General features: G+C 47.4%; 1 protein-coding gene across 2 annotated transcripts in view; it reads left to right on the top strand.

Annotated features, from left to right (window-relative positions):
- Positions 1–24,719, top strand: part of VPS39 (VPS39 subunit of HOPS complex) — a 682,603-nt gene that overhangs the window by 314,646 nt on the left and 343,238 nt on the right. For both annotated transcript variants that reach the window (XM_069638818.1, XM_069638817.1), the window contains exons 12-13: positions 7,749–7,891; positions 9,235–9,378. In XM_069638818.1, the coding sequence (XP_069494919.1) occupies positions 7,749–7,891; positions 9,235–9,378 (287 nt within the window). The remainder of the gene's footprint in view (positions 1–7,748; positions 7,892–9,234; positions 9,379–24,719) is intronic.

The following is a 24,719-nucleotide window of genomic DNA, read 5'->3' as shown; positions in this document are numbered from 1 at the left end:
CTGACGGACCCGTACGACGCCTTCCTCTGGTGCCTCGGTGAGGACCACGCCACGGACAATTGTGACGATTGCCAGGCGTTAACTTCGAAGGCCTTGCGGGAGCGTAAGAAGAAGCTTTCTGTCGGTAAGGTGTCCAAGTCCCGGAAGTCCAAATCCACTGGGCTTTCGACTGACGATTCGAGTGGCGACTCTCTGCATCGTCGGCGTAAATCCAGGGGGTCTCGGTCGAGGACTAGGACCTGGAGCGGGCATGGCTCGGTAAATCCAGGGGGTCTCGGTCCCAGAGCGAGTCCCTCAATTCCTCTGCCTCTTCGAGGGACTCACGGAAGCGCCGTCATCGGTCGCCTTCCTCGTCCGAGGACTCTGCCCGTCGGCGGGTTGCTTGTCCCACCAAGCATTCCACTCCTGCGGAATGGGATTCATTCCGTATGGAGATGATGGCGATTTTTCAGTCGCAGGGCTCCGTTCCGTCGGCTCCGTCGAAAGACTCCGGCAGGGAACGTGCTAGAGACACTGTTCGCACACCTTCGGGCTTGAATGGTCGTCGCGATCACGGGGATCCTTCGAGGTCCCTGTCGGACAAGGTGGATCGCTCTAGCCATGCCCGCTCCAGGTCCTAGTCCTCGACGCCATCGAGACCGTCGGAGCCTGTGAGGTCTTCGAAGAAGACGTCGGCGCCGAGACCGTCGAAGGACTCTCTCGAGGCTCCCCCTCCGAGGAAGCCATCGGTGCCGAGGCTGTCGAAGGACACGCTCGGGCTCCGCCCTCGAGGCCTGTGTTGAAGCCATCGGCGCTACGCTCGACGCCGATTCCATCGACACCTGCTCTTGTTCAGGATGGCAAGGATGCCATGTGTGAATCCGTTCAGTCGGGTCTGGACGTGGCAGATTGTGTCAGCCGTTCCATGGCGGCGAGCACCGTAATGCACAGATTTTCGTGGTTGCGGAAGTCAGGGTTTGCTCCTGATGTGCAAGGCCAGCTTCTCAACATGCCCTTTGATGGTGAACATCTTTTTGGCAGCAAGGCTGACGAGAGCCTTGAGAGGTTGCAGACCTCCAAAGCTGCAGTGAAGTCGTTGAGCGCTGCAGTTTGCCAACCTCCGCCTTTTCGTCCTAGGGGACAGCAATGGAGGGGTGGTTCCTTTCGGTACTACTCTTCCTTTGGTAGATCGAGAGGGGCTGCAAGTCAAAGGGGCCACCGTAGGAGTGCCAGGGGTGTAAAACGAGGTACTCAAGGTGCCAGAGCCGCTCGGGCAGTTGCCTCTTTACCCTCAGGCACTGCCGCAGCCGCTTCAGCTCAGTCATGAGGCCATGTCCCATGGTTCGCCGGTTGGGGGAAGGCTGGCGCAGCATCTTGTAGAATGGCGTGCCATTACTTCAGATGTGTGGGTTCTGGAGATCATATCCCACGCTACTGTCTTCCTTTCCGGCAGAGGCCTCATGACAATCCACCAGGGAATCTCTCTTTGAAGAGTCCGGATCCGCTCCTTGCGCAGGAAATCAAATCCCTGCTGGAGAAAGGCGCCATAGAACTGGTGCCTGTAGCGGAGAGGAACAAGGGATGGTATTCCCCTTATTTTTTGATTTCGAAGAAAGACGGGGGATTGAGACCCATCATGGACTTGGGTGGTTTGAACAAGCTCCTCAGGAAGGACAAGTTCAAGATGGTGACTCTCTCTCGTCCTCCAGGCCCTTCAACTTCAGGACTGGTTGGTGTCTCTCGACCTCAAGGACGCTTACTTTCATGTGCCGATCCATCCCAAGCACAAGAAGTACCTGAGGCTCGCAGTTGGCGACTCGCACTTTCAGTTTCGGGTCCTGGCGTTCGGATTGACCTCCGCCCCAAGGGTTTTCACCAAGCTCATGGTGGTGGTGGTGGCAGCGTATCTCAGGAAAGTGGGGATTCACGTCTACCCCTACCTGGACGATTGGTTGATCAGGGCGCGCTCTCCCGAGCAAGTCCTGGATCATCTGTCGTCACCTGCCACTCTCTTCACAAGCTGGACTTCTCCCTCAACTTAAAGAAGTCCCACTTGACGCCAACTCGGCGGCTCTAGTACATCGGAGCACTGCTCGACACGTCTCTGGGGCAGTGTTTCCCTCCCCAGGTGAGGGCTTATCACATTCTGCAGATGATGCACAAGTTTCAACATGCCCAGAGTCTCCCGGCGTTAGAGTTCTTGAGGTTGCTCGGCCTCATGGCATCCTGCATTCTTCTCGTGCCAGAGGCCAGGTTGCGGATGAGATCTCTGCAATGGGCCCTCAAGATGCAGTGGTCACAGTCCTCCGGCAGGATGTCGGACCCCGTTCAGGTGCCGCCCTCGGTCGCCGAGGACCTTCTGTGGTGGGCCGTCGAAGGCAATCTGATGAAGGGGGCTCCTTTTTGGCTACCCTGGCCGGAGGTGACGATCGTGACGGACGCATCCCTCACGGGATGGGGAGCTCATGCCAACGAGTTGACAGTCAGCAGTCGTTGGTCTCTGGGAGTCCAGACTCCATGTCAATCTGTTGGAGCTGAGGGCCGTCAGGCTTGCCCTGAAGGCTTTTCTACAGACTGTACGAGGAAAGAATGTCCTGATTCTGCCAGACAACACAGTGGCCATGCACTACCTCAACAAAAAGTGGGGGGGGGGGACAGGGTCACTTTCTCTGTGCAGGGAGGCGATGCAGCTCTGGTTCTGGGCCATCCAGCAGGAAATTTTGATCTCGGCCCTTCATCTGGCCGGAGACGAAAACGAGATGGCGGACGCTCTGAGCGGGCAGAGCGCGATCTCTCATGAGTGGGATTTGGCTCAGGAGATTCTCCTGGAGATCTTCGCCCTTTGGGGGACCCCACAAGTGGTTCTCTTTGCCTCCAGAGTCAACCGGAAGTGCGAAAAGTTCTGCTCGCGGGAATTTCCTCCAAGAGCAGCCTTAGGGGACCGTTTGTGGTGGAGTGGTCCTTCCCACTGTTGTATGCGTTTCCTCCAGTTCCCGTCATCCCGCAAGTGCTGCGGAGGTTACGGAGGTTCGGTTCCCGGATGATCCTCATTGCTCCAGCATGGGCCCGGAGAACGTGGTACCCGGACCTTCTCGACTTGTCCATCTGCCCTCCACCTCGTCTTCCCTACCGAGACGATCTGCTCTTACGGGAGGTGGGTCTGGTTTTCCATTCAGAGGTCAGATCCCTCAACCTTCACGCTTGCTTCTGAAAGGTTGAGGTATAAGGATTGGGACCTCCCTGAAGACGTGATGGAGGTGTTGCTTTCGGCCAGACGGCCTGCAACAAAGTCCCTGTACCATTGCCGTTGGAGAAAGTTCTGCGACTGGTGCAGGGTTAAGAATGTGGATCCTTTTTCATGTGACATTCCTATGGTTTTGTCTTTTTTGCTTTTGTTAGCCCACAAGGGCCTGCAAGTGGGTACCATTAAAGGTTACGTGGCGGCGCTGTCCATATTTAAGCGCTCGTCTGAGGAGTGTTCTTATTTCAAAATTCCTTTAATTTCTCAGTTTCTGAAAGGGCTCACTAATGTGTTTCCACCGTCTCCTTTCCAGGTGCCCGGTTGGGATTTGAACCTTGTTCTAAAATTCCTAATGGGTGCTCCATGTGAGCCTTTACATTCTTGTCCTTTGAGACTGTTAACCCTTAAAAATGTATTTTTTGTTGCAGTTACTTCTGCTCGCATAGTGAGTGAGTTGCAGGCACTTTCTGTTAAGCCACCCTTCACAGTGTTTCATAAGGACAGGGTTGTCCTTAGGGTTCGTCCTTCCTTTCTTCCGAAAGTGGTGTCGGAATTTCTATTAAGCCAGAAGGTCATTCTTCTGCATTTTATCCTCCTCCGCATCCTGGTAAGGAAGAGGAGAGGCTCCATAGGTTGGAACCTAGGAGAGCTTTAAGTTTCTATATTTTACGCATGTCCAGGGTCAGAGTGGACGATCATCTCTTTATAGGTTACGCAAGGCGTTTGGGACAAGCTGTTACTAAGCAGACTTTGTCTAGATGGATTATCTTGGCAATTTCTGAATGTTACCGCTTGGCGGGTAAGGACCATCCGGTAGGCTCACGGGCCCATTCTACTAGGGTTATGGCTGCCTCTACTGCCCTGCAGAGGGGTGTTCCTATTCGTAACATCTGTGAAGCAGCCACATTGGCTTCGGTCCATACTTTTGTAAAACACTACTCCCTAGATTCTATCCAGGGGCAGGATCTGGCCTTTGGCAAGGCGGTCCTTTACTCTGCAATTTAATTGGGCATTCTAAATTTCTATATTCTAAATTCTTTTCCCTCCGCCATACGTTGGTTTTGCTTTGGGAGTCTGTCATAGATATGGAATACGTCGGAGGACCCAATCCCCTCGAAGAACAAGTTACTTTCTTACCTGGTAACGTTCTTTCGATGGGATGGTCTGGCGACGTATTCCATATCGCTCCCTCCCTACCTGCCCCGCTACAGAATTTATTATGCGATTGCAGCTTACGTTTCCACAAGGCTTTCTGTGGTCATACTGGCAGAAGATTGGTGCCACATGTTCTGGGAAAAAAACTATAACTGAGGCTACGGGCGTCGTGCATCCTACTTATAACATCCAGCGACGTCGGCTCGACGGAGGCCCTCGAGGACAGCGTATCGACATCATGGACGCAGGACGCAGACGCCGAAAATTTTCCGAAGCAGCACAGCTGTGGTGATTACCTGTCATAGATATGGAATACGTCGTCGGACCATCCCATCGAAAGAACGTTACCAGGTAAGAAAGTAACTTGTTCATCTCCCTTCTCTCTGCTCCTGTGACCTTTTAGTCACATAGACAATCGCCTAGTTATGGCTGATGGCAGTGGACCTGTTGTACCAACTATTGTGTATTTTGTATAGCGCAGGCTATGTCCATAGCACCGGTAGTGCACAATAGGGGCACCCAAGTACCAACTTGGGGCCACCCTTCTTATTTTCCCCATTACTAGCATGGTTGTTCTTTGTTAGGCCTTCTTCTAGCATTCTGAGAGGGGGTGCTCAATGTGTGCGTTTTGCCTTTGGCGGGAATCGTAGCTAGCCCTCCCTAGGTTCCAGAGTATCTGGGCATGCAGGAAGTAGGGAAGGAGTTTTTGACCCCTCTGCCCTTTGTCTGCCAGAGTGCCTGAATAGGTCCAGCTCCCACAGGGGGTCTGGCTGTCCTGATTTGACTTCCAAATGCCCCTTTCTTTAAAATACTGGAGGAGATTGCAGAGGAGTCTGTGCTAGAACTGTATAACAGATGAGGCTTCTGGAGTGAAAAGGAAGTCGACCACTGGAAACAGAAGTAACCGAAGAAGACGGTGATGACCAGAAATGCCTGCAGACCCTTTGCAATGCTGCGAAGTGACCACTTCTGTCCTGACCCCGTTTTCTATGCTAAAGAGGAGCTCTGAAGAGGATGACTCCTTCCCTTTGGCTGGTGGGAACAACCAGTCCCAAGACGAACTTTGAAACAAGCCATCTCCGAGGCCCTAAGAGCTTCCAGAGCTGCGGAACCCCAATGCCGGGAGACCTGCTGCCCATTTCGAGTGCATTGCTGTGGAAAGGCTGAATTCGTCCAAATATTTGCTGATCCCGTAATGACACTCCAGAGATCCGATCCCACTTGGCCAGACCCCCTCAGCAGAGTGTGCAGGAAGCGAAGAAAATGGACCGGGTGACCTGTGTCCTTTGTTAGTGCTGCAGAAAAGGCACTAAACCCGCAGAGTGAATCAAGAAGTTGCTGAAAGTCGTGCCACAGGTCCTCCCTCAAGACTGCTGCTGAGAGATCCTGTCCATTGTCCTGCCTTCAGTCATCAGACCAAGGAATCCAGAGGTCTGGTACAGAGCTGCAACATTGCAGAGCATCCGGCACAAATATTTTCTTCTAACCTAAGGTAATGTGGGGAAAAATGTATTGCTTACCTGATTCCAAGAATTTGCTCCAGAGCGTGGGAGTGCATGTAGAGGTGTCCAGGGCAACCCCCTCTCCCCGCCGACCCAAGCCGCTGCTTGTGTCCCCTTCTTGAGTCATTTTTAAGGTCTCCCTTGTTAGCTGTTAACTTGCTGCTTCAATAGCTCTAGACGCTGGAAGAAATCCACAGGAACTGTTTGTAATTAGCTGCTTATCAAGACTTCAAGTCCTCTCTGAACTGCTTTTATCTAGGGTTGTGTTTTTGGACTTAAAAGACTTACTAGGTGAATAAACCATCCCTAGAACCTTGAACTAAGCTTATGTTGCACTAACTAACCATTTTCCTCCCTTTAAGTGACTTTACTATATTTGTTTGCAGAGTAAATGTACTACCCTATAACGCGTTGAAACCCCCATGAGAGTGCAAAAACCGATAATATAACATTGTCTTTTCCCTTGTTAACATTGCTACAAATGTAACCGCGAACAAACACAAAAGTGAAAGTGCCCTTTGAAGTGTATTATCAAGTAATCCTAAGTGTTCTAGTATACACGTCTGGAGTATTTAAAGTGATTCTGTTGTAAATATAGCAAATATATACTTTTGATATATAAGTATATGTGTAAGTGCTTCTTTGTTGTGCCTGTCTAGCTAAGATTAGGTGTACTTACCTACAACTCACATATTCCTCTTAAGATTAGCCTGACTGCTCTGCTACCTTACCAATGTCCTGAGCTAGTACAGACTGATACTAAGAGTTGGGGATCAGCAAACCCCTGGGATAGCTTACTAAAGTCTTACTGCAAGTAGGACTTTAGGAAAACTCCCATAACAATCTCACTCAACCACTGCACCACACCTTGCGCTACAATTTAGCTACACACTACTGAATACGCCCTGGCTGCATACATACACTGTTCTAATTGCTACACCACTCTCCCCACTGATCTGCACTACGGTCTCTGGGGGCATTCAACCCACAGCACTTTGAAATCGTACCAATGGTAAAAGGTGCTATACAAATGACCAATAACATAACAAACACACTTTCACTTGGCCACTCAACTTTCCAGGGGCATTTCTCTGAAGCCCAACGTAGGAGATATTGGCAATTCGTTTTAGTCGTGGTTTCCTGTTGCTGAAGTGGAGCTCTGTGCTGATGTTTTAGAAATGAGTTGCCAAGTTCTACTTTGTTTTTTGTCTCAACACTGTGAAGCACTGATGGCAAAACATAGTGTTAAGCAACAGTGGCCTTAGTTTTGTCAATAAATCATTCTTCCTAGGTGGAGATTTTGTAACCAAGGGAGTCGTCCGTTTGTAAAACAAAATCCCTTGAAACTCAGTATCCAAATCTACCCTTATGGTATTTTCATGGGTTTGGAACTCTGCGTGATGGGAAAGAAGAATGTGTGTGGGAGACTCTGGAAGGCGGTTCATTGTAGTACTGTCTTTCTACTGGTACCCATAAGTTAATGTAATGTATTAAGCATGCACCCTTTGCCACCACAGTGGTCTCCTGCTGGTGGGGCTTGTCGGAGTGTATACTAGCATTGTGCCCATGCTTGGTGTGTGTATTACAAAACATAATTTTATACACAAGCCCTGACCAACTAGTTAGAATGCTGCCGCTTTAGTAATGGATTATTGTGGAAAAATGTATGGTTCGCCTGTGGAGTTAGCTAAGTGAACATTGAAAAGTATTCAAGATTTATTTTTGAAGCAAAGTGCCAAGTGAAGCAAAAGAAGGCTTTTCTATTTGGTAATTCATTCAATGTACCAGTATATCTTTGAATGCAGCTCTTTTTAGAAAGTGCCTCCTTTGGTGTCAAAGTATATTTACAAGTGTAAATTCTCTCTTTGTAGATCCCACTCATGTGATTGGTCTGTATCCTGACCTGCTGCCCACGGAATATAAGAAGCAGATTCAGTACCCTAACCCTGTGCCTGGACTGTCTCAGGCGGAACTGGAGAAGGCACACCTTGCACTCATAGACTATCTGGCACAGGTACACCTCACGTGGTCTCTGCCCACCGATACATAGGACGTGCGATGAGTGATACATTTCGAGCTTGAAAATTAAGAGAACAAATGTGATAGCTGTGAGAAAGCAGGTGCCAGTGTGGCAATTTCCAGTGACTATCCATCCACTGCCAGAATAACTGATCAGGCAAACTGCGATAAGTTTTGGGCACAATTTGCTTCAAGTCTGATCCTGTTCTATTCTAGTGCCCATGTATGTCAAGTATTGCAAATCACGAGCTTGGGAATAGTTTAATCAATATAATAATTTTTGTGTATGAGTGAAACCACTGAGTGAAACTAAGAATTCCAACGTGGTTTGAGGTTTCCTCTGAAAATGGTTCTTTCTAAATCCCTGTGAGAGTAGCCTTCTCTAACTCTCACGTGGTCCGAAAGAGTGCTTAAAATAAAGGCCCACACAGCAAGAATAAAAATATGATCTGGCCCTTTCCAATTGTTGGAACGAAATGTTAATCTCCCTGTCCAATAAAAAGTAGAGCGAAGACTGAAGTGACAGACATACACTTTTTGTCCTCTACGTTGAAACTGATGCACTTCCAAAATGATCAGTCATTTTGCAGAGATGTGTACATTGGACTGAGAGGACTGCTTGTGTGAATGCTCCTGTCTGTGTATGTGGGTGGCATTTACGTGGATTTCTGTGCAATCCACCTGCTTTTTGTAGGTGCAAAAAAAGTGGATTCAATAGGCAATCCGCTTGCATGAAAATCAAATGTGGACAGAGATGTTGTCTAATTTTTGTCATGGAGTGGATGGGGTGATAATCGGAGTGTGTTAGAACCATGCAACATGATTTCCATACACCTTGTCCACCTACACCCCCAAAATGACAGCCTATATGTTCTATAGGGGTGTCATTTTATCCATGGGTCATTTGGGAGCTGGGCAGTGACATGCATGTATTCAAGGATTATTTCCCCCTTCAACGCCCCCCGGGTGGATGAGCAGATTGCTTTTCATGCACTTTATCACGTATTACAGGACCCGCCCACTTGGTCTTGGGTTTTTAACCGCATTGGTTTTTAGAGCAGTGGTGGGTAGAGAAATGGGGCAGGTGATATGGTGGGGCTTTACCCCCAATAAAAGACCACCACATCTGAAAGAGTTTGCATCTTAATGCTATGCACATACAAACTATTAAACTGAACTTGTGTAGCAGCTTTTGACAGTAAATTGGTTCTGCAGCTAGTGGGTCATTTCATCATGAAAGCTCTTGTTCAAGGGATGGATTATCTGTTTTTCTAAAACGTTTGACTAAGATGTGAATGTTCTTCACTGGTTTTAATACCTTCTTCCCCACCATTGCAGAAGAGAAGTCATCTAGTTAAGCAGCTGAATGACACTGACCACCACTCAAGCACGTCACCTTTAATGGAGGGAACGCCTACCATCAAGTCCAAAAAGAAGCTGCTGCAAATTATTGATACCACATTGCTGAAGTGTTATCTGCATGTGAGTATTTGAGTACTTCACACTACTGTAATGTTATCTGCATGTGACTATCTGAGTGCCCAGTTCATTTTGCTGATGTTTTCTTGTAGGTCTGCCTCTCCCTCTTGTTTTGACTAATCACACAGTGAATTACTACAGAGCAAACGTTCTGTATTGGCTAGAATATCCCATATGGTGGTGGTTAGGAAATATTTTCTTTTTGCTGCTTTCCTCTGTAAGGAAGGCATTTTATGAACAGTAAGACAGACACAAGTGAGCAAAGTTCAAGGGTGTTTATTGAACTTCAACAAGGGTGTGATAAACGCCCATCTAAACCTAAATCTACAGATGCAAGCAAGCTAAGACCATCAAATAATAATGCAGTCCTAGTGGAGTCTAAAAATAAAAGGGCCTATACTAAAAAACCTATTGCCAATCCTTACTGCTAAAAATAAATCGTGTGGGGTAGTGTTCATGAAAAAGAAAGAAATGTTCACAAAATTATATGTCAAGATGTTCAGGCTGTTGGACTCCCTTCCCCACGTTTTCAGCATGGGATAAGATGGTTCACTCGAGCAAAGCACACACTCTGGCTTCTTCGGCAGAAGGATACAGTTCCATTGTCAGCATCAGGGCCTCCTGTGCCCAAGTCTCTTTACTTCTCAAAAGTCTCTTGATTCAGAGGGCCTGATGTACAAAACAAAAACACAAAACTCCTTTCCTCTTATAGGTATTCAATTCAGGCGATTCACCCTGGATCCCCCTCTTCCGGTCTCAGATCCTGTCCTTTTTACAATGTTCATAGAGTGTTCTTTCTCGGGTGACTCCTTCCTCTTACACAATTAGTCTCCCTGAGCCGGGCTAGGAACAATTTCAATTTGCATTACAGTATTCGAATGTGCACAGGGTTTAGCTTGACCCTTTGCAGGACCACTTTGATCTCAAAAGTCCCTTCTCACAGTTGGCAACCATTTGGATAGCTGACAGAGAGCTTTGAATGAGCACCCACGTGGCACTGGACAACTCTTGTTTGGTTGGTTGTTTATTGATTTGATAATGCACGCCAAACCCTTGGGTAGCTGGGCGCAGCAGTACAAGAAGTCTTGAAGCCTGGTTCCAGTGCCTGTCACAGGCGGGTACATACATGTGCATACATACACATAATACAATGGAGGTATTTGCAAGTCAAGGAGCATAGAGGATACGGATGAGCTTGTGTATATGACAAAACAGTACTTAACATTACGTATACCAGCCAGGGAGTACAAGGTCAGGTGCATTGATTGCAGTAGTAGTGCTAAGTGCAATGGTTGTCGAAGTTGTGTCAGGAGGGTAGAGTGGCAGTAGGGAGGGGTGGAGGAGGTTATGAGTCATTAGTACGAAGCCATTTGAGAGCATTGTGTCTAAATTTGGCATAAGGTGGGGGTTGTCTGAGGTCAAGTGGGAGTGTATTCCACCATTGCGCAGACTTAACTGGGAAACTAGTTCCTCTGGCCGTGGTCAGTTTAAATCTGGGAATTTCAAGCATAGAAGTATTAGTAGATCTCATGGGTCGGGTAGTGGTTCTCCTACAGATTTTTTCTGCCTAATAGGGAGGTGCTAGATTGTTTAGACATTTAGAGGTGAGAGAGATTGTTTTGAGGAAGATTCTATCCTTTATTTTTAGCCAGTGAGTCTCTTTTCTGAATTTAGTGATGTGCTCTCTATAGGGGATGTTCAGCGCTGCTCTTAAGGCATTGTTTTGCAATCTTTGGAGTTTGTCAGTGACATACTTGTTGGCTCCTGAGTACAGGGCGTTGCAATAGTCTAGTATGGACATAATAAGAGCATTGGCTAGGGTGAGGCAGCTGGCACTGGAAAGGAATGGTCTGGGGTCTCGGATTAGTTTGCAAGTGTAGGCTGTTGTGGAGGCAAGGGAGTTGACTTGCTTCTTAAGGGTGAGAGAGGAGTCCAGATAGAATCCTAAAGTTTTTACCACAGGCATAACCTTTATGATATTATTATCCATGTTGAAGGATGCGTAGTTTGGGGTTAGTTTTTTTTAGATTGGTGGCAGAGCTGAGGAGCAGTATCTCCAGTTTTATCGTCATTCAGGCAGAGGCCATGGGTCGCCATCCATGCCTGAATGAGGATGTATATCTTGTTCACCAAGGCCGAGTCTGCTTCGTAGTTGCCCGAAAGGGGTATGAGGATCTGGGTGTCATCTGCATAATTAGTGTAGGTGACGCCCAGTCTGTCCAACTTGTCGAACAACGGCTTGGTGAAAATGTTATACATGGTCGGTGAGACACAGGACCCCTGTGGGACTCCGCATGTTATTTGGATGGGATCAGCGAAGGCTGAAGTGGGAAAAAAAATCTCGTGGTTCGTTTAGCTAGAAAGAATTGGACCCAGGCTATGGCTTCCCCTGTGAAGTTGGCAGCAAGTCTGAGATGGCTGCATAAAACTGCATGATCAACCAGGTCGAAGGCTGCTGACAAGTCCAGTAGGAGTAGCAAAGCTGTTTTCCCGCTATCCTTTAGCTCCTCAATTTGTGTCTTGAGGTCTAGCAAGGCTGTCTCGGTGCCATGGAGGGGGTGGAAACCCGATTGCAGAGAGCCAAGCAGGTGATTTGCTTCAAGGTAGTCCTGAATTTGTAAGTAGACCACTCTGTCAATAATTTTGAGTAGGAAAGGCACAGTGGTGATTGGTCTGTAGTTGGTTGGGATGGATGGATCAAGGGTTTGCTTTTTAAGTAAGGGAAGGATCCAAGATTCTTTCAAGTTGGTGGGTACTGTATTTGATTTAAAGGAGGAGTTTATGAGCTTCGAGATGAAGGGGGCTAAGGCCCTAGCTGCAGCCTTTATTATTTGCGCTGGGCAGCTGTCGCCCTTACAATTGGAGGGTTTGAGGGAGAGAATGACTTTTTCTGTGTCAATAATAGAGATGGTCTTGAAGCTAAAGGGCGGAATGGTTTTGGACTCGGTGGCAGTGGTAGTTGTTGAACAGAGAGGGGCAGTGAATCCTTTTTGTTGGCTATTTTGAGTTGGGGAGTGGGGATTTTATTCGATAGGGCGTTTTGTAGGTTAGTGCACCATATCTTGTCCTTGGGGACAGTGTCTACCGGTTGGATGGGGGATTCCATTTCCTGGTGGATGGAGAAGAGTTCCTTGGTGTTTGATTTGGCTTTTGTGATTCTGTCATCAAATATATTTTATTTGGTGTTGTTGATTTCTTTTTTATAGAGTTTGGAGAGTTGGGCTAATTTATCTTTGTTGTTGTCAGTAGGGGAGTTGCGCCAGATAGCTTGAAGCTTTCTTTTCTGTTTTCTTGGAATCTTGAGTTGAGGTGTGAACCAGGCATTCAAATGCGGTTCCTGCTTACCTTTGCGCAGTTTAATTGGTGCGATAGTGTCTAGTGCTGTGGTCATAGCTTTGTTGAAGGTGTCTACTAGAGTGTCTGGATCGGCATTATTTTCCAAGCCATAGAAGCGGGAAGGAGGAGGGGGATGAGTTTTCTGGCAGTGATGTCTTTGTTGCTTCTGGTAGGGGGGGGGGAGATTACCATACTGATGGTTTTAGAGCTAAGGACATCAAGTGTAGTGGTGAAGGTTAAGTAGTGGTCTGTCCAGAGTTGCGGAGTGATGTCGGTGATGGCGATGTTGCAGTTAAGATCGGATACCCATTTGAGGGTCCTGCCCTTGATGTGGGTGGTGGAGAGAACTTTTTGGATGAGCCCGTGATCATTAAGTAGGGCTGCTATTGATTGGGCATGTTTGTTCTCTGTATCGTTGAAGCCAATATTGAAATCGTCCATCAACAGGGTTTGTGAGTGGTCTTTAGTATATTTTGCCATGAGATTGGTTAAGTCATCTTCGAATGTTCCTAATGGTCCTGGGGCCTGTATGTCAGGTGGATGGTCAGCGTGCAGTTGTTGGATAGCAGCAGCTTAGCTGTGAGTATTTCACAGGATGAGCACGGAGGTGAGGTGGCGAGCATAATGGGCAGGGTAGGTTTGGAGATGATGGCGAGGCCACCGTCTTTGGCATTGGGTCTATCTACTCTAAGAATCTGGTGGCTGTCAGGTACAGCTAACATCAGGGTAAGTCCTGCTGCCTAGTGGAGCCAGGTCTCTGTTATGGCGAGTAGGTCCAGGCTGTCGTTACTTAGGATGTCTGCAATTTCGGTGGCATGGGCTACCATAGATCTAGCATTGATGAGCGACCCAGTTAACGTCAGGGTACTCTTGGGTTTGGGATTGTGAGGAGGTTTAGTTGTGTGTATATTTTGGCTCATGTGCTTGTGTAGGTATGGGCAGGCACAGATTTTAGGGTATCTGTTTTGGTTGCCTGTGCTCGCTTAGCCAGGAGGTTGTTGTGTTGGGTGGAGAAGAGTCCAGTGGTACTACTTATTTTGTTTCTTTTAGGTTCATGAATGCAAGGTAGTCTTGACCTGAGTCTCAGGTTTCTGTCTTTGGGTGGGCTTGTTCTAGAAATAGCAAGGGCCATGATTGTGAGGAGACCAAGCGTGAGTAGGTGGCTCTGAGTATTTTGGTTTTTACTCATGTTAGGCAGGTTGGTTGTGAACAGCAGGTGCTTAAGCTAGAGCTATCGGTTAGTTGCGATTAGCGGTAGGGTGTTACTAAGGGGCTATGTCTAAGTTCAATCTCCGCAATAATGTCTAAGGGGTTATGTGCTAGTAGCTAGATGCAATTTCAGTAGTAAGAAGCATGGTTATTTATACTGTACCTAGGTTCACTTTCGCTGTGAGGGTTGAAACGCTATATACTGGTGGCAGAAAGCAATTTCAACAGTATGAGTTCACCTAGATTCAGCTATCACAATATAAGCTAACATGCAGTATGCAGGTGGCTGAATGCAATTTCAACAGTAGGGGTTCACCTAGGTTCAACTTTCACAATATAAGCTAAAATGCAGTATGCAGGTGGCTGAATGCAGTATCTTTCTTGGCTTCCAAAGTTCAGTCACTCCTCCTGGTTTTCAATTATATTTGCGTCGCTCGTCCCCAAGTTTAACACACTGTTCTCTTTAGATTTCTTCATACAATGTTGCTGCTTGCAACCTTGGTTCTAACACAGGCTGGTCTGGTATCCATCTCTCCGACCCACTGACTGTGCTGTCTTTACTGGTGCTGCTTTCTTGTAGGAGCCAAGGACAGTACCACAGTGGCAAACGCTCCTCCCCTCCTTGGTTATCGACGCAGGAGAGCCTCGGGTACCTCCGACACACAATTGTTCAGCTTTCGTCCCCGGTTTTAGGTTTCTTATTTTTCACGATTCTTGAAATTAATGGTCTGAAAAGATCAAGGGCACGTCCCTCCTTGCAACCTTCTCTGGTCTTGCTGCTTTTCTCCTTGTATTAAGCTGCCATCTTGGAACTGCTGCTTCCCTGTGTGCTTTGCTTTGCTCAGAGTGTGCTTTCGTGCTCCACCTTTTTTCCATGTGGGGAAGTGATGGAATTCAGGTGTGTGTAATGATCAGTAATTGCCTGACCATTGTATTGGGACATGTCGGGTAAACAGCTCTGGTGTTAATCTGTTTGTGCTCACGGGAAACTGTCTGTGAGAAAGTGTTCGTGTCAGGAGAGGGGGAAAGGGGGGAGGTTGAGTTCCTAGGTATCCTAACTGGTAGGATGGGGAAAAGATGCTATAGGGAAGGGGAGACTGCATCTCACCATCCGTTGTCCAAATCTCACTCCCCGAAGACCCCTCATCCCACTGATCCTCTCGCTCTGGTTCCCCCCCAGGAGCTGCATCCAAAAGTGATGGCCGTGTCCTGGCCCACCTGGATGACAGATCTCCGGGGACTAGCCGGTTAGACACCTTCAGGTTTCTCATACCTCCCATAGACATCCATGGGGTACACTTTTATTTGCTTTGTTTAGACCCCTGACCTGACGTTTTGGAGGTAAGCAAAGCCTTTGGCATTACCTCTCTTGTCTTCTTAGTACCGAGAGACAATATATCTCTGAGTGAATTTCTTGTATTGTGACAATTGCACACATCACCTTAAGGTGAAGTGTGGTTGGGATACTTATATCTATTTCCGTATTGGCTTTTTGGTTGCATTTACAATGTGCCTAGTTGAGGTTGGTGTCATGGGATTTTTTTTACTGTGTTTTCAGCTTTTTTGCATTTACTGCAAATGGTTATGAAGGGTGGCTAGCACACAAGTTTCTTGCCGGTCCTTTGACCATTATGCTATTTGGCCTTCTCCATGCACTCCCGGGAAAAGCAGCTTCTTTTCTGGGCAAAAAAAACGGTTTGTGTCTGAGCCTAGGTGTGAGGGCTGGGCCTGTCCCAGTACACATCCTGGTGCCTGAATGTCTGTTGCTGAGCAGATGTGGCAATTGGTCATCTATGATTGGATAGCCACTGCCAGTTTGAATGGTCCAGATGCTTACCATTGGTAGTCCTGGGCGAGTTTTTCCAGGCCAAACCTTGGATAAAAGGAGGACTTCTGCAGCTACTGGACAGATCATCCTTGGAGCCAAGAACCCTACGAAGATCCAGCTCCAATGAAGTCCCGGGGAAGCCCCGCTCCACTGCCCTGATCTCAAAAAGGCCCTTGTCAGAGCTTCGACCATGGAAGAGTGAGAACAACCCTTCTCGATCCCTGCTGGAGGATTCCTGCCTTCTGAGCCTTCGGGAGTGCTCCTGGACCAACGAAAGGACTTACCAGCTCTCTTGGGCTACCTTGCTGCAGCCAACGTCATTCTGAGTGCATTTTTAGAACTTGCAGGATCTTCAGCTAGTACTGCAAGGTGCCTGCATTTTTAGCCTTCTTGCATCAACAGAAGCCATGCAAGTGCTGCTCCTGTGTCACCCCCCCCCCCATTGAAGATCGCTGTTAGGGAGAATTCTGAGAAATGTGCTAATTCCCTTCTACCTTCGAGACCCCCAGCTCTGTTTCTGGACTTTAGGACTTTTAATTTGTAACCTGGAGAGAGCGAGACCTTTTCCCCACTCTTATGTGTTTTTCTGTGATTTGGACTCTGTGTTTGTTTTGACTTTGGAGTTTGACAAACTCCATAGGCATCATCTTTGCATTGTGACATACAGCACCTTCAGTTCAGTGGCATAGGGAAGTCTCTTAGATTTCCCCAAGGTTTAAATACCTTCTCTTGGTGAAACTACTGTTTCCAAGAGCAGAGAAGTGAAATTGACTTTACTTGCATTTTGTAACTGTCTAGATGCAGCGCACACTATCTTACCATAGGGTGCTGGAGGGGTTACTTAATATCCCTTTTTTCTAATTTCTCATGTAACATTTGTTACCCTTTCTACAATTAATGGCTGGTGGCAGTGGTTTACTTTTTACTAACATTGTGTGTCTTTGCCATGGGCTCCGTTCGCTGCTGCAGTAAGGCACCCATGGGTGCCCATTTTGTCAAAATGGCCCGGTCTTCTTTTTTGGCCATTTGTTATCAGACAGGTCCTTCTTCAGATTTACTCTGCGCGCCAAACCAGGTTTGGTTCCTCTGTTCATTTTTGCCTTTGGCAGGATTTACAAGTGAAGCCTGCCTCTGGCTCCAGTATGTCTGGCTGGGGCAGGAGGTGAGGGAGGTGCCCGAAACTCCCTGTGCTTAATCCCCTTGGTTACAGGAATGCATCCAAAGGTGATTGGCCGGCTGACTGTCCGGCAAGGACAGCCACCCTGCTGTGTGATTGACAGCTAGGCTGGAATGAATGGGAGAAACCTGCATAAAAGGGGAGGCTTTTTAGCTTAGAAGGCAGAGTCGACCCCTGGACGAAGGAATCCGAAGAAGAACTTGGAAGTGACGCCTGCTGCAACTTCTGCACCGTTGGTTTGCCCTGTGAAGCCCTGCTGCTGTGCTGAAGCTCCGAATTCGTTTCAACTAGAGAAGGCCCTGCAAGGACGATTTCTCCCCTTGAGTTGGTGGGACCAATCAACTCCAAAGTGACCTTGTGTGGACATCCTCTTGGAGCTGGCTGTACATCTGCTGCTGCTGGAACCGAAGTGCCAAGGAGAGGAACACCAAATCGAGTGGATCGCTTTTAAATCTGACCCGAGTGCCAGGAAGATCCTTTGGACTTCCCGAAACAGGACTTACGAAGCCTGAGCCACCTCAACAGACTGCATGCGAGGAAAGTCTGAAGTGGTATCCGAGAACCGCAAAGTGCTGCTGAATTTAAGTTTGCCCATTGCTGCCGCTGACCTTCCCATTGCAGTGCAAGAGTCCCCAGGAGTCCCCAGCATCCTCACTCTAATCCCCACGACTGAGGCCAAGGAACAAAAGGATCTGCAGAGCTGGACAGGAACAGAAGCCAGCTGGAACCATTTCTTCTAACCAAAGGTACTGTAAAGTCTAAGAACTTGCCTCTTGTTATGTAGCCTTACTTGTTCTCAGTTCAGACTTGACTTGGTTGCCCTTGCAGAGTTGCTGACAGCTTTGCCCCTCACAAGCCTCCCAGCTTGTGCCCCTTCAAGTGAATCTTATTGCTACAAAATTTTCTAAAAACATTGTGCAAGACTTTTACTTACCTGCAAAGAAGAACTTCAGCTCCCCTAGACTTTGTTCAACTAACATTGGATGTCCTGGCTCCCTGGGAGTCTCTTCTTAACTCTGACTCTGTGCCTTTACCTTTCCCCCAGGGAAGGGTTACATTTACTTACATTTGAAGGTTTAAAAAGTACTTACCTGTTGGATTATTTGGTAACCTTTGTTTTATTCCCATACCTAACCTTTGCACCAAACTGTGTATTGCTCTAAATGTACCAGTGATAAATCAATGTCCACAGTGTCCTAGCTATTCAAGTCACCGGAGGGTGTAGGAAGTGTCTGTGTGCTATCCCCAATGGGTTTCATCTGATTTGGAGGAACTAAGAGTGTGTTTTGGAGTGTATTATAATTGTTATATATTTTGCTCCCTTCTGAAGAAGGCTTATATAACTGCCTGTTAAATTAATAATTGTTAAATCAAGAAACATTGAGAGTAAGTGTTTATTTGAATAACTGTCACTGTGAAACTCTTTGTTACAACCCTACTGCTCACATTGACCCCTCTTGAGATAAGCCTGGCTGCTCAGCTACCAACACCTGTGTAGTACAGACTTATACCAAAGGTTGGGTTCCTATTGCCAGGAGGTCGAGGTTGCTGTAGTCTTCCAAAGGATACTGCACACAATCTTGCCTAACAATCGCCTGTCGCCGCCTGACCGTGCTTTCTGCCATTGCAATCTGTCTTTTTCGCTCCCTGGAGTTGTCTAAAGGTGGTCTGCTCTGCAAAAGTTTTCATCTTTCCAAAAGTTTTCATCTTTCCTTTACTTGAGTGTTGAGATGGGGAGTAGCATGGAACCAAAATTCAAGCACAGCGACGGACAAACTAAATCCTGCGTCTGAATTTGACATCTGCAGCTGCGTCCCTTTGGCCTCTCTTGATGGGACCAAGCACTGAAAAGTGTCCCCAACAGAATCCGGAACCTTAGCAGTGGTCTATGGAGAAATCTGTGTCCGGGGGAATACGTTCACCTACCTGTGTCTTCCTGTTAGGAAGAATTCTCATAAATGTGCTAATTCCCTTCACCTTAGAGACCCCCAGCAACTTTGCTGGATTTTGAGGACTTGATTTTTTTACCTTGAGTGTGAGGCTTTTTTCCCACTCTCGTATTTTGAATGTGTTTTACTCTTGTGTTCTTTGATTATGGAGTTTTAGACAACTCCATAGGCATCATCTTTTCATTTGTGTCCCACAGCCCCCCCAGTGCAATGACACAGGGGAAGCCTTTTAGGCTGTCCCAAGGTTTAAATACCTTCTCTGGGATAAACTACTGTTTCCCAGAAAAAGTAAAGTGAAATGGACTTTACTAGTCTTTTTAAATTCCTAGACTCAGCACACCCTATCTTACAATAGAGTGCTGGAGGGGTTACTTAATATCCCCTATGTCTAGAAACTGATGTAGCAGTCAAATGCTACCCTTTCCTCTCGAAATGGCTGGTGGCAGTGGTTTTACAACAAACTACCATGATTTTTCCCGGCCGCGAACACCCCTAGCGTTAAATTGCAGGAGCCATGTTTTTCAAGATGGTGTCTGAGCCACCTTTGTTTAAACAGGTCCCGGTCTTCTTTTTTCGCCCTTTCTTTTTGGAAAGGTCCTTCTAGAGTTTGTCTCTGCGCGTCAAACCAGGTTTGGTCCCTTTGTTCCTACGCCTTTGGCGGGCTTCAAGACTGAAGACCGCCTCTGGTGCCTGAGTGTCTGGGGTGGGGAGGAAGTGAGGGAGGTGCCCGAAACTCCCTGTGCTTAGTCTCCTAGGAGACCCAAATGCACTCTGGCGTGATTGGCTGGCTGACTGTCCGGCAAGGACAGCCACCCTGCTGGGTGAGTGGCAGCTAGGCTGGAAAATATGGGAGGAAACTGGATAAAAGGCGAGTCTCTTGGCTTGGAAGGCAGAGTCGACCACTGGACCGAAAGAACCGAAAACGAGCAGGAAGAGTGCGGCTGCTGCAACTCCTAGACCGTTGGTTTTCCCGGTGAAGCCCTGCTGTAGGTCTGAATCGCCAAGTTCATTTCGACAGAGAAGCCCTTCAAGGACGACTTCTCCCTTTGAGTTGGTGGGACCAATCAACTTGAACCGTAAGCCACCTGGATACCATTCCCGGAGCTGGATGTATTTTCCTCAGAGTGCTGCAGGAAACAGAATAACCAGGCAGAGGGACACCAGTTTGTGTGCTTGTCTACAGCTACCGCAATTGAAGATTTGTCTTTGCCGGCTTTTTGACCAGTCCCAGTGCAGTGCAGGATTCTCCCGGCGTCCTCCCTCTTGTCCCCACGACTGAGGCTCAGGAACAGCAAATCTGCAGGAACTGCCAGGAACAGACGTCTTCAGCTGCATCCTTTTCTTCATTGTAAGGTACTGTGAAAACCCGACCGAGAACTTACCTCTCACTGCGAAAGTGCTTGAAACTTTGGCAACTTGCAGGCCTAGTCAGCTTGTGACTGTGATGCTGGAAATGCATATTGGAGGTACAGGGCCTCCCTGTCCTTGTCCTGTAGTCCTTTTACTTTTTTTTGTTTTTTTTATTCGATTTTATTGAGTTTTGTTCAATGCCAGTCATAGTAAAAACAAAATAACACATTAAAAAATACAGAGCTTTTCAAAAGTATTATCTAATCATACATTGCTTAAGTAGATCTGGCTTCGACCTGTGAATCTTCAGCATGACTTTCCCTTCTCCCTCCCTCCACCCCCCATGAGCTGAGCAAGCATCTTTATTGACATGTCTGTGTGTCTGAGTGGTCGCAACGTGTAGGCGAGGGGATTGCCTCGTTGGGAGGTCTTTTTGTGCCTTCATTCAGAGCTTCTTAGATCACATATGTTACATTACAACCAAGTGTTTTAGTCCGTTTCGATCCGCCCAGAGAGCGGGAGACCTCCATCTCCCACTCTCATGTTCCTCACTGTGGTGCTCCTGACAAGTGTTTACTCGTGAAGTCCATCCATAGGGCCTCGCGTTGTGAGGCTCTTCCAAGAAGGGATGCGGTTATCTTTTCCATTATACATATATTGGAGGCCACATTAATCCATTCACTTTCACTTGGAATCATTCTAGACTTCCATTGTATCACGAGTATTGCACAGGCAGCTAGTAATAACTGTAGGACCATACCTTTAATCCTTCTCCATTCGTCATTGCTTTTTTCAAGACCAAACAATACAAGATGGGGATCTGCAGATCTGTGGATCCCGTCTATATCTCTAATCCAACCAAGGACCTTGTCCCAATACACCTTTATTCGGGGGCAGCCCCACCACATATGCCAATAGTCGGCGACCTCACCACATTCACGCCAACATTGCGGACTGGCTGTTTGAAACATCCTTGAGAGCCTGAGAGGGTCGTATTGCCATCTGTGTAATAATTTGATAGCGTGTAATTTGTATTGACTCAATATGGATGTTTGTGAGGCTGTTTTGCACATTCTTCCCCACATGTGTGGGCTTATATGTTCGCCTATGTCCCTCTCCCATCTGCCTCTAAATGGTTCCGTAGTCCCGTCCCCTGCCCCCACCAGTTCTTTATACATGGCAGATATCAAGCCCTTCATCTCTGTTCTGGTGTCCAATAGTGCTTTAAAGGGGGTGAGGTCCCTCTTCAACTTGTCCCTCCATTCTGCTTTCGTCAGAATGCCTTTTATCTGTAGATATTGAAAGATGGACAGTGTGCCTATCCCCAGCGCTTCTGTCCGTTCCGGGAGTGTCATAAAAGAGTCCTTTTTCAGCAGTTGTCCCACCCTTTCTAGACCGGCCTCATACCATATTTGGAACCTCTCCACATTGGGAATGTTTGTTAATTCCAGGGGACCATAAGTGGCTCAGTGGGGATTGCCATGTAGAGACTTTGTGCATCCTCGTACCCTTTCTCCAGATCCCCCATATAGTGCTTAGTATTAGGTGGTTTTTGATTCTATTATAAAGCTTTTTCCTGGGGGCCCATAGCCACTCTGAAACTGTGGCCGGTGATAGGTAGTGGTTGTCCATGGTGATCCATTGGGGTTCTTTGTGATTGCGTAGATGGGTGATTAGGACTTGTAGTTGGGCCGCTTCATAATATTTTCTTAGATCCGGAGGCCTACCCCGCCTTTTGTCCTTTGGAAGTGTTAGGGTGTTGTATGAGATTCTAGCCTTTTTCCCCTGCCAGAGGAATCCCACAATGGCTCTCTTGACCTCCACGAAGAAGTTCCTTGGCATCTCGATGGAGAGCATTTGGAAGGGGTATAAGAACCGGGGGAGATGCACCATTTTAACGCCATTGTGTCACCCCAACCATGGGATCGTCAGTTTGCTCCCTTTACTAAGGTCTGCATGGAACCTTTGGAGAAGGGGAGGGAAATTGGCTTCATATAGGCTGCCTAGATCTCTAGTGATTTGTATGCCTAGGTATTTCAGTTTAAAGTGTTTGATCTTGAGACCTACTAAGGAGAATTTGTCCTAGTTTGTATCCATTGAACCTTGCAGGGGGAAGAGAATCGACTTGGCTTTGTTCAATTTAAGCCCAGAGAGTCGACCATAGTCTTCTAAGAGATGAAGGGCCTGGGGGATGGATGTCATGGGGTTGGTCATATGTAGAAGTATGTCATCGGCATAGAGGGCCACCTTGTATTCAACTCCTCCCCGTTGCATTCCCTCTACCCAGGGGTCAGCCCTCATCTTTTGTGCAGAAGGGTTCCAGGGAGAGAGCGAAGAGGATTGTTGAGAGAGGGCATCCCTGCCGAGTACCTCCTTCTAGCTCGAACCATCTGGAGTATTCTCCATTCACAAATATAGATGCTTTAGGAGATGTGTACACCGCCTGTATTCCCTTTCTGAACCTTGCGCCTATCCCAACCTTACGTAGGACTGCTCTCAAAAATTCCCACTCTACCCTTTCAAAGGCCTTCTCTGCTTCGATTGAGAGGAGGGCGGGTTCACTGGGCCTATTCTGGGATGCATGAATAAGATGGAGTGTTTTGCGCATTGTATCGGCCCTTTGTCTCCCCGGTATGAAGCCCACCTGATCGGGATGGATGAGTTGAGGCATTAGTGTCTCTAATCTAGCGGCTAGAACCCTTGTATACATTTTCACGTCTAGGTTAAGCAGGGAGATGGGGCAATATGATCTGCATTTTTTGGGCTCTCTTCCCTCTTTGGGGATTACCATAATCAGTGCGCGGGTGAAGGAGTCTGGGGCTTTCCCTGACTCTAAAATTTCATTGAAGAGTTCGACCATGAATGACGTGAGTTGTGCACTAAAGTTTTAATAGAATCCAGCCGTGTAACTGTCTTCCCCTGGAGATTTGTCCAAGGTTAACCTCTTTATTGCATTTGGACTTCTTGTTATGTTATAGGGGATTCTAACAGCTCTGAGTCAAGACCTGATATCTTGGGCATAATGATAGGGGACATATAGGTTTCAGTATCCGATTGGTCAGGGTTTGTTTCCGAGGTGTATAGGGTCTAATAGAAAGTGGCAAAAGATTCCAGGATGGTGGGGGTGATATCGTCTGGAGCAGGGTTATCCTCAATTATTTCTAGCACTTTTCGCTCAGCTCTTTGTTCTCCAAGTCTGGTGGCTAACAATGCATCAGCTTTGTCTCCTTTCTCATAACATTTCTGTTTTAGGAGTCGGAGCTGCGCACTATCTGCTCGTGTTTTAATAGTCTCAGCTCCTCCCTTTTCTTTTTTGCCTCATTAATTTTGTTGGGGTCATTTTCATCTTCCTTCCGAATTTCCCCTTCTAGCTGACGGATCACAGTTCTGAGCCTGTTTTTGATAATATGTCTCTCCCTTTTCTTGCAGGGCCCCTAATTATTTAGGACACCTCTCCAGGTAGCTTTCCCCGCTTCCCAGACTACCTGTTTGGATAATGTGCTGGTGGTGTTCAATTTAAAATATCCACTAATCTCTGTCTCCAATTCTGTCTTACAGACAGGGTCCTTCCAAAGACTCTCATTACATCTCCATTTCGACAGGCAAATTATCCCACTGGGTGTCAGCTACCACCATGTCATGATCAGACCATGTGACTGGGACTATCTCTGATTGTGTTGTGATATCTGAAAGATCTTTGGATAAATATATGTAGTCGATCCGGGTAAGTGTGTTGTGAGGGGTGGAGTAAAAAGTGTAACCCTGTTCGTTTGGGTGCATATCTCTCCACACGGCTCTCATACTGTATACATCCATCACCTCAGCAAACTGTGCGGTCCCCCCCTCTTATGGTCTCTCGCCTCAGCGTTACCGGGCTTCCAATCCATATTTGGGTCTGCCCATTTGTTGAAGTCCCCTCCTAGAATTATATGGCCTGAGACCTCTAGCATTATTTTTGGGATTGTTTTAGCCAGGAAGCGGGCCTGTTCTTAATTGGGGGAGTAGATTGTGGCAATCGTAACCTTCACTTTTCGAATGGACCCTGTCACCAGTAGGGCACGCCCTTCTAGATCGGACCAGGTCTTGGTGAACTCTAACTCTATTCCTTTCTAATGAGGAGCCCCACTCCTCCCTTCTTTAGTGGACCCGATCCCCAGAACTCTGTACCCATACGCCTCCTGAGGATTTGCCACTCCTCCCCCTTAGCATATTTAGTCTCTTGTAATAGGAGAATATCTATCTTGGCCCTACGGAATTCTCTGGATACCAGTGACCTCTTAGTTGGTGAGTTTAGACCTTTCACATTCAGTGTCCCTACCCTTAGGGAGTCCCTTCCCCTTGCATCAGATGTCGGTGCCATTGAATACTTTTGTGGGGAATTGGCTTGCATTCCGTGACCAATAATTTGTCTGCTCGTCAAACATCACACTATATCCCGCTTTTTGAACCAGTGGAGATGCTGCTTTGGCCCTGTCCCTTCGTCTACCCCCTTTCC

Source organism: Ambystoma mexicanum, chromosome 14, assembly GCF_040938575.1.
Source record: "Ambystoma mexicanum isolate Mex_15411 chromosome 14, UKY_AmexF1_1, whole genome shotgun sequence".
Classification (NCBI taxonomy): Eukaryota; Metazoa; Chordata; class Amphibia; order Caudata; family Ambystomatidae; genus Ambystoma; species Ambystoma mexicanum.
Note: the sequence above shows the minus strand (reverse complement) of the source record. Positions and strands in the feature narration are given on the sequence as shown.